Source organism: Macrosteles quadrilineatus, unplaced genomic scaffold (assembly GCF_028750875.1).
Source record: "Macrosteles quadrilineatus isolate MER2022 unplaced genomic scaffold, UCM_ALF_1.0 Scaffold_3__2_contigs__length_128488019, whole genome shotgun sequence".
NCBI classification, from domain to species: domain Eukaryota; kingdom Metazoa; phylum Arthropoda; class Insecta; order Hemiptera; family Cicadellidae; genus Macrosteles; species Macrosteles quadrilineatus.
In genome coordinates, this window is record NW_026542596.1 from 81,411,812 (window position 1) to 81,430,198 (window position 18,387).

At 36.0% G+C, this 18,387-nt stretch overlaps 1 protein-coding gene across 3 annotated transcripts in view; it reads right to left on the reverse strand.

Annotated features, from left to right (window-relative positions):
• The window catches only part of LOC128988847 (remodeling and spacing factor 1-like), a 41,893-nt gene extending 23,849 nt beyond the window's left edge, over positions 1–18,044 (reverse strand). For 2 of the 3 annotated variants that reach the window (XM_054410549.1, XM_054410548.1), the window contains exons 1-4: positions 17,674–18,044; positions 10,799–10,986; positions 3,938–4,134; positions 864–3,652 (exon numbers count right to left, since the gene is read on the reverse strand). In XM_054410549.1, coding sequence (XP_054266524.1) covers positions 864–3,652; positions 3,938–4,134; positions 10,799–10,986; positions 17,674–17,830 — 3,331 coding nt within the window. In that variant the 5' untranslated portion in view covers positions 17,831–18,044. The remainder of the gene's footprint in view (positions 1–863; positions 3,653–3,937; positions 4,135–10,798; positions 10,987–17,673) is intronic. The other variant, XM_054410550.1, reaches the window with a different exon arrangement.
• Between the last annotated feature and the right edge of the window lie 343 nt (positions 18,045–18,387).

Here is an 18,387-nt window from a genome sequence, read left to right on the forward strand (position 1 = left end):
GGTAAAAAAACAAATCACATTGCCTAGAACAGATTGCACTAGATTAGGGCTGTGAAATTTAAGGCAAAGCACACTTACAACACTTTATCAACACATTAAATAAATACTATGTATTATAAATACCAACAACTTTAGCTCATGTTTATAAGTTAAAAATAATACAAAAACTGGTAACAAAAAATGTATGTAACTATGTTAAATTGCATTAATTGAAAAAATAAATTATATTGCTTTCTAAATAGTAGCTCTGAGTCTAATGAAGATGCTTTTCTGTGATGAAAAAGTAAGACTACTATTACTAATTTATCAGTTGTTCATTAGTCATTTCTCTTCAACCTATCTTCTCTACTGAAGAAACTTCAGGACAAAATATCAGTGTTATGTTTTGTGTTATTTTATTGTGTATCTGTTGGCCCCTGTACTTTAATTTTACTATATAAGCTCTAGCTGAACTATATCACTTTTCAAAAAATCCTAACTAATCAGTTTACATCAAGTAATCTAGTCATTCCACATGTTAAAGTTGTCACCAGTTTTAAAATCAAAATCGTAGCAGTTGAAGTGAGCCACCGACAGATAGTGCTGATCTAAATTACTAATATTCGTTGAATACACAAACTTTAGTACCAATTTAAACAAATAGCGTGACTTATTGTGAGCTAAAGCAACTGTTGTGACCCATCAACTTAGTCAGCAACAAATATATGGTAGAAAATATAATTTTAGACCCAAGCACATTCTGTGACTGGCTCACACAACTTTGTTCTTTTTTAATAAAAATTGGCGACAGCTGGTCCATATGACTACTTCATATGACTACGGCGTGACTACTTCAGTATATAATAGTCAATGGTAATACACACCTTTGACTTTTCTACGTTTTCCTCCGATTTCTTCATTATCCTCTTCAGTATTAGCTTTCTTGTCAGAGGCTAGATCTTCTTCAGATTCTTTTTCTGTGTTGACATTTTTGTGGCTATTCCTTCTCTTCCTCCCTGAAATTGGTTTTGCTTTGGTTTCTTTCTTTTCAGAAAGATCCCCTTCGTCATTCGATTTTTCTTTTTGATTACCCTTTTCTTCCAAATCAAGTTTCTGTGGACTATTTTTATCTCCAGGAACAGAACTATTTTCAGATTCATCTTTTGTTGGTTTATTTTTATTCGCCCTTTTTCTTGATTTTGGGGTAAATACTTTTCTTCTTGGTTTGGGAGATTTTTTTACTGGAGTCTTTTTTTTTTTAGCAGTTCCATCATTGTCTTTTGTTGAGGAATCGCTTTGAGCTTCATTTTCACTCTTAATATCACAATCTTTATTTTCATCTTTCTTTACAGACTCAGACGCACATTTTGGAGCTTTATTATCACTAGAAACTTTTTCATCTTTCTCCAGAACCTCAGATTGTTCACTCAAAGGATTTATTGAGGAACTCCCCTCATCATTAATCCTTTCTTTAGTAGGGTTACTAGATATTGTGCTATTAGATTTCACCTCACTTTCCAACTTAATTTTACTTTCTTTAATTTTTGATTTTGAAGTAGTTTCATCAACATTACTTTCTGCATCTTTCTCTTTAGACCGGTCAATTTTCTTTAAATTGTCTTCAACAGAACAATTTTCATTGGACTCTACTTTGCCATCTGGATCATAAGTATTGATTTTTTCATTAGGTTCTAAACTATCTTCATCCTTCTTTGGCAAACTCTTGTTTTCAACACTAGTGATTTCCTTTCCTACAGACGCTTTAACGTCATCAACAGGTTTACTATTAGCTTCCTTTTGACTTTCAAAAACATTTCCTTTAATGTTTGACTTTGTTAACAGGTCCTCAGGATCATCGTTTTCACTTGATTTACTTGTATCTTGTGTTTCTTTGTCTACAAAATCATTGGTAACCTTTAGCTCAGGCACTCTATCATTTAAATTACCTTTTTTGTCATCCAACTTTTTTTCTTCAGTTGAGTAAGGCATGCTGTCATCCGTACCAAAAATATCGTTGCAGTCTTTTTCTACTTTTGTTTTTTTAGCTTCCGGAGGAATTGATTCAGTGTCTACATCATCAGTTGAGTCTAATGACTTTCTCCTTGTTAATTTTTCAGATGTTTTAGAATTGACTTCAATGTCAGTTTCCTTCTTATTATCTGTATTTCTCTGGCACTCAGGTACTCCCTTGGGAGAAAGACCTTCACCCGTAAGGTCAGACATCTGTTCTTCTATGGACTTGTTCATCTCAAGCTCTGATTTATCAGTATTTGTTAATTCAAAATTTTCTAATGTATTTTCACCATGAATGGGTTTAGATATATCACACAGATTACCATCCTTTTTTGTGATCTCTAGATTGTTATGAGTACTATCTGTAACTTTAATCTGTGAGAATTCATCCAACTTGCCATTATCACTAGATATGCCATTGTTCAAACTCTTTTCAAGTAAAATATCTTCAGTAAATCTATTATCACTAGGTTCATTTTTTTGTGTTATTTCACTTTTATTGGAGGCAGTTTTATTCATATTTTGTGTGCCGACTTCTTCTTCGCTATCTTTGCCCGGATTCCCTGTATCACATTCCTGACCTGAACCTTCACCTTTTATTATCATTACAGGTTCTTCAATTTCTTCCCCAACTTCAGGTTCCAATTCAGGTTTAAATTCTTCTAAACATTGTTTTTTACTAGGCTCCTCACAGAGTTCATCCGCTTTTCTTTTAACTTGTAATTCTTTGCTGATAGAGTTGCTTTCTTGCTCATTAACATTACTCAAAACCGAACTTTGACTACATGAATCGTCATCAACTAAAGTTTTGAGATGTAAACTTGTTTCTTTACCATCTTCAACATTGCCAACTTTACCGATAGAATTTAAGCTACTCTGCTCCAATTTACGACTGAAAATTTGATCCAACTTTGAACCTGAAGATTTTCCAATTTTACCTTTGAATAACGGAGAACTGGTAGATTTGAAAAGGGATCTCTGTTTGATTTCCTCTGCAACATTTTTTACTTCATCAGAAGTTTTAGTGGGCAGCTGACTTATATTATTTTCATTGCCAACATAATTTTCAGTCTTTAAGGCAGATATTGAATCAGCTTGGTTTATATCTTTTTTATTTTCTAAAAGACAACCTTTATCTATTATCTTTTCCGGCTCTACTTCATCTTTGTGATCATTTCCATTAATGGTTGTCACTTCATGATTATTATCAAGAGAGACATCTGTGCACCTGATTGTTTGATCTGAAACTTCATCATTGTCGACTTTAACTTTGATTTCACACTTTGTGTCTTCTAAAACTTCTTTCTGTGGATTAGCAGTGCACTTGTTTGTTTGATCTGAAAGTTCACCATTGTCAATTTTAACTTTGGTTTCACTCTTCGTGTCTTCTAAAACTTCTTTCTGTGGATTAGCAACATTTGAAACATCACTTTTGGAAATTCCATTGATACAACTACTTTCTTCCTTGACTGGAAGTTCATTTTTGGAGGCAACACTGTCAACCGTGTTCTCCTCACTCGTTGATTGTTCAACTTGTCCAGTATCGATGATAGGTTTTTCAACCTCCTGGCTATTACTGTCTTCGTTTATCAGTTCCAGTTCAAGCAGTTCTTCACCAGAAGACAATTGTGTAATGAGACCAACCAGCCCTTCCCGATCTCTGAAAAATATAAAAACACAAGTGAAAAGATGTCCACTTTTATTGCAAATTATTAATTTTACTAAAATCTAAATTTTACCTTATTCAGATAAGCATATTGACGCTGTAAAATATTGTAAATGTTTACTGTAATACAAAAATATGGTCTACATTTGTGTTTGTAGAGTTCTCAGACTATTTTGTATTGTGTATTGTATTGTTTATTCAGACTGCAAATGCTGAAACGCTCTTTAAATACACAGGATAAAATATTTTAAATGTTTTCTATGGTATTGTGTTACTTACTTTGCCACCAAAGCCCAAGTTTCCTCGTCCTGGTCCTCTTTGTAAACCCTGACGTTAGCAGCAGAGTCAAACTGACACCAGTACGACTGACCCACCTTGTCTCTGCCCAGCGGCTCTAACCTTAGCTCTTCTGGCGTCAACTTGTTTATGTCATTCTTAAACTTGCTGTTTAGATCAAACTGTGCGTCTAAGAGAGTCTGAAACATGATTAAATTATTCACACGAGGTTCTAAACATAGAAGATTGTTGCAATTTGCAGGCTGATGCACTTAAAACCCACTACTTTAAATGTATCTGCCTCATAAACATCCGGTAAGCCCAGTTTACAAAAGATGGAAGATAAAAAAAGGTCCAGGCAGTAAAGGAGACTACTGCTTAATTGGAGACAAACATTAGCAACCTAGCAGTCTTGGGCGAGTTCCTACCAATACGCAAATTACTGGTAGACTATGCTGGAGTTTTTTAAATCCACTGATCCACTAACTTGCAAAAAAATGCATAAAAATAATAGAAAGCGGGGAAGAGGCAAGTTTTTTTGTTAAAAAAAATCCAACATTAGAACAACCAATTACCAGTATAATACACCTCCCCTTTAAGGCTGTGGTAAAAACTTCAGTATGAAACATGCCCCTAAATGTAGCACAGGTGTGTTACCATAAGAAGACATGAACGAAGTAAGCGATACTCTTGGATGCATGGGGAAACTGTGTTCGAGAACCACAGAACTCTGAGCAAGGGTCATTAGATGCTGCACTGAAAGCAGACTTGGCTTGTAGGGGTGTTTGGGAGGTTCAGATGGAAGCATTATTTGATGTATGTGTCGTTGACACTGATGCTCCATAGTACTTGAACCTCCCATACATACAAGTATTGGGGAATGCAGAAATAGAGAAGAAGAGAAAATACTTAACACTAACAGAAACAAGAAATGCTTCTTTCACCCCACTCATCACTTCTGTGGATGAAATGGCAGAACGACTAACAGAAAAATGGAAGAAACCTTACAGTTTAGTGGTGAACTGGATAAGAGTAAAAACCATATGTGCGACAATAAGGGCCAGCAGCATGTGTCTAAGGAGGACAAGAAAGAAGTGGAGGACCCTTAGTGAATTTGAAGATGGGGCTAGAGTACCGGCTTTTTATTAATTAAAATAACATTGTTTATTATTTTTCCTTTTAAATTACATGCATACCATGCAAAATAAAACTACATCTGAATGAAGACTGCTTCTTTTATAACATAACCACCCATCACCGGTCTTTAAAATAGTTAGCCTAGACTATATTAAACTGTTACAAACGTTTATATTAGCATTGTATTTAGGCCTAAATTAAGTTTTTCAGAGAATTGTATTAGCAACCTATATGCTGAAATTTTGAAACTCAATAACAATAAGTTTCAGAAAATGTTAAAACTAAACTAGAGCTCTATACACAACAAAGTTTGTAAAATCTATGTTATAGATTATTTTTCAGAAAATGTTAAAACTAAACTAGAGCTCTATACACAACAAAGTTTGTAAAATCTATGTTATAGATTATTTTTATTTTTTAACTAAAGTGCAGCAAAAACTGCATTAACATTATAAAGTACAAAACCAAGTTTGACTTCTTTGACAATAGGTGTACGGTAGTACACTTTTTATGATTAAAACTACAGTTAGTTACTAAAAACCTTTAATATTTGGCAAAATAGCCCAGTCAATAAATGTTTTTCATCGCAACTAAATGGTGGAAAGCTGGATTTTTTATATGTGATAGAACTACATGAGAGGTGTATTTTCCCAAAAGTCCCCACTTCTACCCCTTGAGCTTTCCCCCCCCCCCCACCCCCCTCCAAACCTAGAAATTGCAGTGTTTTACTTAATTGATCATATTTCGAATACTATGTTAGCTATTGAGCTGCAATTTGTTTTGTTTTATTTCTAATTGGTTTTCCTACAACTTTGGTAGTTATAACATTTTTCTAAAACCAATACTTAGGGAGATATAAAATTTAAACTTCGTTAAAAGCTTTGTTTCAGAGTGCAAAATATTGTTTTCCTCGATGTATACTTTTAAATAGAAATAATACGCAAATATGGTTCAGACAAAAGTTTTAGTACGTTTTTCAAGGTTTATAAATATATTATTGGTTAGTCATCTGCGTGACCGGGTGAAGAGCTGGGCGTCGGCAAAGAGAGCGCGTGCGGGCTAGTTGAACACCTCTGCGCTGCGTCATCGCATCTAGCCCAGCCAATAAACGCACAAACTGCCTTTTTTCGTAGATAAATAGTGGAAAGCTGAGTTTGTTATATGTGATGGAACCACTTAAGACGTGTATTTTCAAAAAGTAGCCGATTCTCCCCCTTGAGCTTTTCCCCCCAACACCCTCCAAACCTGGTAATTACAGTCGTTCACTTTACTGGATATAATTCAAATTCTATACATGCCATCGTAGTGAAATTCGATTAGTATTATTTATAATTAGTTTAAATACATTTTTTGTACTATAGATTTTTTTATAAAACTATATCAAAAGAGATATAACATTTTAACTTTTTTTATAATGTTTATGTTTTAGAGTAAACGTTTTGTTTTACCCTCTATATATTTTTCCCAATTAAAATACGCAAAATGTTTGAAACAAAAATTTTAGTATGTTTTTTAAGGTTTATGAATATATACTTGGTTAGACATCTGAACGAACTGATGTGTGGGGCGTTGGCAAAGAGAGCGCGTGCAGGCTTCTTCAAAGCATCCGCACAGCGCAGCACCGCCCGTCGATACATCGCGTCTTAGGCACCGACATCGATAAGTTCTCAAAGGTTGTATACAAATCCTAAGACTTTGTACTTTACTACCAAACCAATCTGTATCCAAGCTTAACCGTGAACTGCAAAAACAATTATTATTTAGATGGAACCCAATCATTTACTTTTTTATAACCAGTTTTGGTTCAGGTAAATTAATCTATACCTAATTACTTAAACTTGCAATACTCGTAATACTTAATTTCTTCATCTTTGACGAATGGATGTTTTATATAATAATTTATTTAATTATATCTGTCAACGACTACACCTATTGACAATAATCTACATGGATACATATTTTACATTACATGAAGCTGGGTAAGAATCATACTGAACCCAATGATGAGATGACCCAATTCGCCTATGGGTCTGGGGATGATTGTAGTGTCGAATCGAAATCTACCACCACTTGCCATCTTTTATGTATATTTACAGTCTTGTGAGTAACATTGTAAGTGCAAATTTATGTTTTAAATGTTAGGCGGTTAGACGCATTTTCTTTTATTTACTTTCCAATTAATTAATGTAATAAGGCATATATCCAAAAGTTATAAATAAGTAAAAAAAATAAAATAAAAATAAAACTATATTTGTGTCCCCATACATGCAGGCAAGACTATTTACGGGATACATACAGGCAGATTATTCAAATTTCCTTTCTCATCATATTGTGTAGATGTGTCAATCAAATTGTGTTTTGTCGTAATAGTTAACAGCAATGTATTACGAATCTGATTTACGGCACTAATACGTGGTCGAGATCAATCATTTTTAGAGACTCTATACTCTGAATCTTGGTGACATTCTGTTCTCTAATGTTTGATTGTTTTCATGTTATCTTAAAAATGAGTGAGCATAATAGTTCTTTATTGGTTTGTGGTAGACATTATGCAAACGTTTAACATCGCTAATAAAGATGAAGGCGCTTATTACTTGTTTTAAAATCTCCTTTATGTAGACTTAATAAAAAAGTTAGTTTTAACATTGACTGGTTTTAATTTGTATTCCTTAACATGATTAAAAATGGCTTATAAATATTACCGACCGTTTTCTACGTTGTTCGTGATATTATTTTAACACACGCTTACAACTCGTGGCAGAGCAGAAATCTAACCCTTGCTAGCGGGAAGGGTGAAGAGAGGGACATATCAATGATAGTACGCAGTTTGTATCAAGCAGGGTGTCTAGTTTATTTCCATTATAAAATTCAAGACTAATTCCAGACTTTTCAAGACTAATTCCAGATTTTTCAAGACTAGTTTTTACAACAATTAGTGGGTATTGATACCAAAATGTATCGATTCTCGATTCTTGATACCGATACTAATTTTTATAGCTTAACCAAATTTTCTAAATAATACCACACCAACCCCTGTCTTTGTCATAAAGTAGTATTATGATAATGTGGTGTTTTCAAGTAAAGAAATAATGCAGCAATAAAAAATTCTAACTAGCAAATTTGGTTTTATTTTTATCATGAAATCTTCCGCATACCGTACGTTTAGACATCATCATTGACTGCAGCGGTTACAGAAACGTGATTGTCGTCGTCCGCGATCACGGTAAAATCATGAACATTTCCCGCGGCCTTGTTGCCATCAATGACATCACCATTGTCTCCCGCGGTGTCAGAAACGTCATCGTCATCGTCTGCGATCGCGGCTAGATCATGAACATTTCCCGCGGCTGTTAAGATATCACCGTCATTTCCCGCGGTCACGGAAACGTTATCGTCGACGTCCGTAATCACGGCAAAATCATGAACATTTCCCGCGCCCGTGTAGACATCATCGTCGTCTCCCGCGGTCACGGAAACGTCATCGTCATCTCCCGCGTTCACGGAAACGTCATCGTCGTCTCCCGCGGTCACGGAAACGTCATCGTCATCTCCCGCGGTCACGGAAACGTCTCGTCGTTGTCCGCGATCGCGACAAAATCATGATCTTTTCTCGTGGCCAAGCAGATATCATCGTCGTCTCCCGCGGTCACGGAAACGTCATCGTCGTCTCCCGCGGTCACGGAAACGTCATCGTCGTCTCCCGCGGTCACGGAAACGTCATCGTCATCTCCCGCGGTCACGGAAACGTCATCGTCATCTCCCGCGGTTACGGAAACGTCATCGTCGTCTCCCGCGGTCACGGAAACGTCAGCGTCGTCGTCCGCGATCGCGACAAAATCATGATCTTTTCTCGCGGCCAAGCAGATATCATCGTCGTCTCCCGCGGTCTCGGAAACGTCATCGTCGTCTCCCGCGGTCACAGAAACGTCACCGTCATCTCCCGCGATCGCGACAAACTCATGAACATTTCCCGCGGCCGAGCAGATATCATCGTGTCGCCTCCCGCGGTCACGGAAACGTCATCGTCGTCGTCCGCGATCGCGGCAAAATCATGAACATTTCCCGTGGCTGTTTAGACATCACCGTCATCTCCCGCGGTCACGGAAACGTTAAATCGTCGTCGTCCGCGATCACGGCAAAATCATGAACATTTCTCGCGGCCGTGTAGACATCATCGTCGTCTCCCGCGGTCACAGAAACGTCATCGTCGTCGTCCACTATCGCGGCAAAATCGTGAACATTTCCCGAGGCCGTGTAGACATCACCGTCAACGCAAGACGACGATCGCGGCAAAATCATGAAAATTCCCGACTTTGAAATCAAATTTAAGACTAAATCCCGACTTTTCAAGACCATTTTGAAATTCAATACTAATTCCCGACTTTCCCGATTTTCCCGACTACTAGACACCCTGATCAAGGATTAGTGGGTCGACGAAAACTTTTTACTGACCGCGAAGTGCTTCATTTAGTCACGGTTTAGCTTGGAAACAGATTGTTTTGGTAGTAAAGGATTGTTATGGTTGTTCCTAAAAAGTAGGAAGGAAAGAGTTGAGAACTTAGCAGTGCCGGTCCTTATGATGCATCGACTGGCGGTGCTGCGCTGTGCGGATGCTTTGAAGAAGCCTGCACGCGCTCTCTTTGCCGACGCCCACACTACATCAGTTTGTTCAGAGGACTGACCAAATATATTTATAAACCTTAAGAAACATACTAAAATTTTGTTTCTGACACATTTTGCGTATTTTATTTGGAAAAAATATATAGAGGGTAAAACAAAATTGTGTACTCTAAAACATAAACATTATAAAAAAGTTAAAATGTTATATCTCTTTAGATATAGTTTTATAAAAAAATCTATAGTACAAAAGTTGTAGATAAACTAATTATAAATAATACAAATTGAATTTCACTACGATGGCATGTATAGAATTTGAATTATATCCAGTAAAGTGAACGACTGTAATTACCAGGTTTGGAGGGTGTTGGGGGGAAAAGCTCAAGGGGGAGAATCGGCAACCTTTTGAAAATACACATCTTAAGTGGTTCCATCACATATAACAAACTCAGCTTTCCACTATTTAGCTACGAAAAAAGGCAGTTTGTGCGTTTATTGGATGGGCTAGATGCGATGACGCAGCGCAGAGGTGTTCAACTAGCCCGCACGCGCTCTCTTTGCCGACGCCCAGCTTTTCACCCGGTCACGTAGATGACTAACCAATAATATATTTGTAAACCTTGAAAAACGTACTAAAACTTTTGTACAGACCATATTTGCGTATTATTTCTATTTAAAAGTATACATAGAGAAAAACTATATTTTGCACTCTGAAACAAAGCTTTTAACGAAGTTTAAATTTTATATCTCCCTAAGTATTGGTTTTAGAAAAATGCTATAAAAAAAAAGTTGTAGAAAAACTAATCAGAAATAAAACAAAACAAATTGCAGCTCGATAGCTTACATAGTATTCAAATTATGACCAATTAAGTAAAACACTGCAATTTCTAGGTTTGGAGGGTGGTGGGGGGAAAGCTCAAGGGGTAGAAGTGGGGACTTTTGGGAAAATACACCTCTCATGTGGTTCTATCAGATATAAAAAATCCAGCTTTCCACCATTTAGTTGCGAAAAAGGGTTTTTTATTGCATTCATTGACTGGGCTAAAAGCAGCTGTAGGCCTACAGTAGGCCTACTGTAAATGATTCAATAATTTTCTACTAAGTTCTTACCTTTAGTATTTTTAGTCTGATTGAGACTTTGCATTTTTTGTAACCACAACGCTCTAGTTCCCAGCCTTCTTCATTACATAGATATGAATGGCAAAACTTGATTAATGCTTTCTCCCATTTTTCTGTTGCAACAGATCTTCGGATCTTTCTCAACAGTTTGACATGCAAATCAATGAGTTCCGGTGGAACTGAAAATAATATAACACATTTATTATTAATTACGTCAATAGTTTGTTTCTTGTTATATCAATTATTATATTCTGTATAATATAAATGGAGATTATTTTAATTTTAAAATCTCCATCATAGTCGTAATAACGAGCTAGCAAAATAATAGACGTGAGGGTTAGTAAAACTATCACTGAGAATAATTACAACTCTACAAGCTGTTCTGTTATTGACTGTGTGTATAGCCTTCAACTCTGGCGACGCAATGCCCACATTTTTAGATCTTCCAGGACTCGCATTTTAGACCTTCTGGGACTTGGACCTTCAGAAATTTTTAGACCATCCGGGACTTAGACCTTTGGCAACTCTCATTTTATAAACATTTAGGGCCTATTTACAAAATATAGGTTGTGTGCCCAAGGTCTAAATCCCGCAAGGTCTAAAACAGTATCAGTGGGTGCGTTTTCTGCATTGACTGTATACTTTTAGACCTTCCGGGATTTAGACCTTCTATAAAAGGTATAAATTTACCTGAGTACAGCCAGAGTGATTCTGTTACTGTAGTCCTTACGGATAACGCGTTTTGAAGACTAAGTCTTCATCATCAGATCTTGTACAAGAACATTACTTTGAAAAGGTCGTCACGAGTTTAAATACAAAACATGGACACATATTATATACAAACGTGGACGTTTTATGAATAAAACCGAGTAGGCCTACCGACAAAAACTTAAATGTCCGACCGCACAGTTACAGATGAAGGTCATGACTGCGATGCGAGAGGCAGTCGGACGGTGGACTTTGTACCTCTCGGCTCCTTGTTCATCAGCTATACTTGGTTTTTTATTTTTTATTTTATGTTTTGGCAAAAAAATCATTACTCAGTAAGTATTTATAATATCATAATGGAACTTTAACTAAAATTTTCAGGAAATCTTGTAGAATTAAGGAAAAATATGTTTAGGTAGGGTCTATGGGGATTTTTATTTTAGGCTATGTTTCATTCAGTATCCCATCAAACTGTAATTCTGGTTTAATTTTTAGAAAAATAACACAGTGTTGAAAAATATTTCTAAAAATTATAGGCACTAACTTATGTAAACCAAAGGTCTTTATTTATATTTATGTTCTTAACACATTGAGCGCTGAAAACCTTTAAACAGGCGCTCGCCAATGGCGGCGAGGCCCGGGCGAACCCCGACTGAATCAGCGATTGCTATTGGCATTGAAATATCTCAGTAAGACGAATCACAAAAGAGCAGCCAGTGGTGATTGTTCTGCGTTACCCCAATAGTGGACGTAGTTCACTGAAACACCCAAAGGTAGCAGCAGTGCCTGGATCAATAACCAGAGTCTTAGTAATATGGCTCGAATAGAGAAAATCTCCAAAAACGGGACAAAAGCATTGTGATATTATACCGTACTTACTGAGTAATTAATGATATTTTGGTGGAATTTTTGCATGAGGTCATTGCATTAGGTACCATTAATGACTAACTTAGGAATGGATTGCACCCTAAGCTGGGGTAAGGTGGAATCTTTGGATGAGGTAATTGCATTCCCACTAATGATTAGGAATGGCATCCACCCTAAGCTGGGATCAGGTGGAATGTCTGCATGATGAGGTTTGCATTACATGAAATTTTGTAAAGAAACTTTAAAACTTGTTTTGTGTTGTATCTGATCAAATCTTGTCAATATAATTTATTTGGCCAATATATGCTTTTTACACTTAGCTTACAAGGTCTATAGGCCTTCAGGGTGCCGGTATTAGGATGGCGGATAACGGAATTAGGGTTATGTCGTGCCGGAATTAGGAAAAGGAATACCTTTAAAATATATTTCTTAAGCCTAGGCCTATATAAAATTTATTTTGAGGAATATTTTGATTAACCCTCCGAGTGTCCATAGTTTAGGCCTTAATGTCCGCCTATTTTTGGCGCATTTGCAAAGTTTTATTAAAACCGATCTGAGAAGCTTAAAACAATGTTAATTCTACTGTTCTATATACCATTTTGTTTGGAAAATCATGGGCTTCAATATTATACATAAAACATAAGGAACATTTGTTTCAAAAAAAATTTTTAGGTAAAAACAAATATTTTGGAAAATTAAAAAAAAAAATAAGTTTGCGCTCAATGAAATTGTATAAATTATAGGCCTAATTTGAAAATAGCCACTTTGTTCTAAATTTTATGAGGATTACAAATATATAATAATATAAGGAAGTAGATTTGCAAATAAATAAGTTATGGGCAAAAAACAGATTTCAGTACATAGCGTTTAGCTAAGAATGCATAGCCTAACCATAGCTAGGAATCTGGCTGATAATTTACATCAATATCACTACCTACTTCTTCGGGATCATCAACCAGCCCTTCAAAATCACTTAAATCTTCTTATAATGCACCACGTATATCACTACTTTTGATTTTTAACACTAAAACAATGATAAACGTAATAAAACACATCAGTCATCGGTCCGAGGGTAACCTAGCTATTTACAAATACGCACGTCAGCTGTCTGCTACAATTACGATCGGCTCGGAGAACATACAGCGCTGAGACAGACCTCTGGAGAAAGCTTAGAATATAACGAAAAGAACGATACCTAACTCGATCCAGTTCAATCCGATTCAGTCAGTCATAGAGCCTTTGCCGTAAACGATGTTCGCGCGTCGAAAAATCGACGCGTGCACAAAGTGTGTCGCGACGAGTGACGCTCGGAAGGTTATGTGTTTTCTTTTTATTCTAGAAATGTGTAGGCCTATGTTTAGATAAAATCAGTCCCATAATGATAAGTAATTGCCTTCTCCCATTCAAAAAGAATTTATTGAAGATTTATCCTTAACCTGCCAGTATTTGGCAAATATTTGATATATCGTGGACTGTAGACTGAGTGAGCAAGGTTTAGTGAGCAAACAGCTGTTTATGCTAGACTTAATGTGAAATGAAATCAATTTGTTTTGAAACCAAATAATCAGTTCTTATTTAGGCATGTGAGGAAGGTAGGTCGGGTTTTATGCGGATTCGTGACTGTATTAAGTGTTTTGAAGTGAGGTTAGGTTAGGAAGGTGTTAGGTTTTATAATGAACCGACTCATTAATTTATGCTAGGCCTACTTCCAGACTGTTTTTGCATAAATTAATGAGTCGGTTCATTATAACCTAACCTTTAACTTACCTAATCTAACCTCACTTCAAAGGACAATACAGTCACGAATCCGCATAAAGTCCGACCTATCTTCCTCACATGCCATTTCTGACATAAAATGTGATTTAAACATTAATATTAAGGTTGGGTTGGGTTAGGTTAGATTAGATTAAATTATGTAACATCATTTATTAACTTAGTTGATGATACAGGAAATTATGCACTGTGGCACGTTTTCACAAATTAGGCACAATGGGATCGTATACTATGGGATTATGCACTATGGCACGTTCATTAACAGACGTTGAGGATTGGAATGAGGACGATCGTGTCGGCAGTGGCCTAGCTTCTATTACCGTCAAACGGGGCTACTTTATAAAACTTTTTTGATTTTTGGCTGTAACTTTTTTGTTTTAAGAGATAGGACCATGAGAAAAATTCCAAATTGTGCATTTCAGTTAGTTCTTTTGAGTGCTACATTTGAAAAAAATCTATATTAAATACTTTGGCAAAAAGGGGCTACTTTGTATGATGAACTTTAATGCCTTGTCACAATGTAACCACTGGTTAAAGGGGTTACTTTGATACTTCTATTGAAAGCTGGGTTTATTATGATTATTTTGGCATGACTCTGGTTATTCTACTTTTTATAGTTTTTGATCTACGACAGGTTTTTTAAAATGCCGTTCTGAGATTTCCGAACTTTACAAAGGTTTTTAAAAAAAATCATATCCAACCTAAAACAAAGGATTAATGTGCCAACAAAACCAGTTTTTAGTGTAAAAAAGGCTAGAATTTAAGGAAAAAATTAGTAATAGTATGTAAGTACGTCTTGTATTGTATTTTGTCGTAGCCGTGAAATAGTGCTCCAGAAGCAAGGGTCGCAACTCCCTTTCAGACGTCTGGTCTGCTGAACGATGCTCGTGATTTTATTGGATGTTTAGTCCCTGGAACTTGTGTTTGAACACAACATGTCCTCTTCTGTTCAGGGAAGGCTCACTTAAAATGTTTATGATGTCATCATATGGAACATGATCTTCATCAACGTAGGCCTAATCCGGCCACTTAAAAACTTGTTCTGTGTCGGTTACTTTTCTAATAAATCGGACCTCACAAACCTTATTATGATAATCAATACTTAGGCCTATTATCTGGCTAACAAAGTGAAGTTGACGTGCCTTTTTTATATACTTCACCACTAACCATGTTAGTGAACATAAACCAATAAAATAAAGAGTGTCAAAGTAGCCCCTGGAAGTAAAAATCTTGGACAATTAAAAAAAAAATTTTTTTCCCTTAGGGTACTTAACAATTTATATATTAATATGTATTTTTATCATCCCAGATAGATGAACTATTCATTAATATATTCCAAAAAAAAATTGATAAAAGTGGGTAGGTTGTGCATACAGAAGTTCGGGGACGTTTTTTTTTTTCGCGAAAAAATCGATTCATGTTTAAATATTTTTTATGATAACAAAGAATAAACTTATATATATTTTTGAGTGAGTGTGAAAATATGATTACCAATGTTATAAGGAAGATTTTAATATATAGGCCTAAGTTACCATGGTTACTACTAAAACTAAAATTTAAAAAAATATTTTAGGTAAAAACAAAAGTTTTATCATTGTAGCCCCGCGAGTCAAAGTAGCCCCGGTTTACGGTCTACTGATATTTTACGTGAATAAATTCTATTTCGTTTTATAATTTATGTTGATGTGATTAATAGTTTATGTATCGTAGTTGATTTATTTTATTTTCTAAACAGCACCAAAGTCCATTTTCTTTTAAAAATCTAGTTATTGCATATTGTAACTCTGATTTTTCTCTCATGGCGTCATGTGTGGTTTTGTCTGTTTAGTATCGAATGTAAACAACTGACAGCTGTTTCCACTAAACAAACCTTCCACCCCTTTTAGTGTTAGGCGCCACTAGAACTTAGACTCGTCCATACCATAAATATGTTAATAAATCAACAAAACTGAAGCTTAATGTTAATTATTTAACTGTACGGCCACTTAGGAATCCCTCCGATTTTTGGATTCAGCGTGAAAAATACTGTAAGTAGACATCTAAAAATTACACGATATTGTAGAAATATCAAATAATTACCGGGCTGTTTACCTTATCAGAGCTAGGAGTTGGTAAGACGTTTAAGTTAGGAACTAGAAGGAACGTCAGTTCCAGAAGCCTAACTTAAATGATATTAAAATAGGCATAACTTATGAACATTTTTACTAAAAAGACTGTTTATAAAATATAACTTGATCATTTTGGTTTTTTGAAAAAAGATTTTAAATGCGTTGGGCCTACCAAATGATCTTGAAAACCCCCTCCACCTCATCTGTAAGCTAAGCTGTGCTAAGCCAAAATCCTCTCTCCGTCCTTAAGCGTTACGTAATATGTGGACGGCCTATTAAGCATAAAGTTAATTTTAAAAAAAATGCACTATAGGCCTAGGCATAGGCTAGGTGGCTAGGCATTCCTTGATAAAGCCGCGTTTACACCGAAGTTTCAAACAAAAAGTGGCAAACTTTTATTGCAAACAACAGTAGGCCTACCTACTTAGTTTCAAATAAATGTTTTCAATTTTATTTCATGATTTGTTTCCATGTTTCATGAAATTGTTTGAAATAATTTTGACCTTGATTATGACTTGCCTCGTTCTGGTTCCTCGGATCAGTCCTTCCGAGGATGTCAAGTGTCGAGGATGTTAGCCCTGGTGGCGTGTGTCGTGTTGTCAAAGTAACGTAGGCCGAGACGATGCTGGGTGAACATCGGTAAATGTATAAATCATCAAATTAAAATTATTATTCATTTTTAAAGATTATAAGGACTCAATTATAACCCTTTTACTTAGGTAATTCACATGAGACGTTACTGTTATTTTTAAATTAGACGACCTTGTCATTAGAGGTTAGTGTTAATTCATTGACAGTCAAACAGCATTTTTCCGATTAATTTAACACTGAGTCGAAACACAGGGTGGTGCGAGTGATCACGTGAGTGAGAGTGGAGGTGGTAGCGTAGGGGATGGCGGAGAAATGTTTCTGATTCGTGTTTCAACGGCTCATATTGACCGATACTAGTGTTGCAAACAAAGAGTTTGCAACTCCTTTGATCTTTACCGACTTCAAGTGGAAACAGAAATTTCTGTTGCAAACACTGAAAAACTGTTTGCAACAGCGAAATGTTTTGTCTAAAAATGTGCGTTTATAGAGATGTTTGCAATTTCTTTTTGCAACTCGTGTTTCAAACTCCGGTGTAAACGCGGCTTAAACCCCCCTTGATCCCTATTATCCTGTTGAAGTAACTTAAGGTCTAACTTAAGTTTAGCCTATATTAAACAAATCACTCATTTAACTTAGCCTAAGCCCAACTTATAAGGACACCAAGCTAAAAAAACAAAACAAGTCCTTGACCTGTTTACTAACTTAAGCATAGAAGTGCGAACTTTACTCAGCCACCCCTAATTAATTAATTGCTTTGGATAAATAAAAAAAAGGGCAGAGTAACTTAGGCCTGCATTAAACTATTACGTTTTTACATACCATCTTGGGTGTTTTCAATCATTTCTTGAAGTTCAGCAAATGTAGGATACGTAATACCACAAGTGATGGCAAAACGGTCGAAAAATGAACAAATTATGGCAAAATTCGGATCATTAGCACAGTAATCCTGACAGGGAGATTCCTTTTCAGACGCCATTTTCAATGTAGGCCTAGGAATAGGATGCGATATTATTCACGGAAATTTTTGTTTCCTATTAATGGTCAAAACGGTCCAGTAAAAAATCTCAGAATCATATCATAATAGTGATGGCAACAATTCTTGAACACAATTACAATATAACATCACGATAAACACTGCACTTCAAAATATACCATAGCATCAAACATTTACATTTTCAATAATAATTCTGTCAGCCATTGCTGACTGAGCGGAGCGAGCGAGCTGAACTTTATAATCACAGGACAGGACAGGAGTTTAGTCGGCGCCGGCGGTCAGATTCGGATCGGATTCAGATTCATTTATGTTTACAGCTAATTCAAAACGATCAGATTTCAGAGTTGAATTTATCGTGGGGTCCCAGTTTATCGACATCCCAAAAGATCGACACTGAAATAGTCCCACTATGTCGACAACTCAAAATGTCGACAGTGTCGGTAATATGGGATGTCTGTAAAGTGGGATGTCGGTTATGTGGGATGTCTGTTATGTGGGACGGTTGTGTAAATTTTCCCACTTTATCGACACGCAAAATG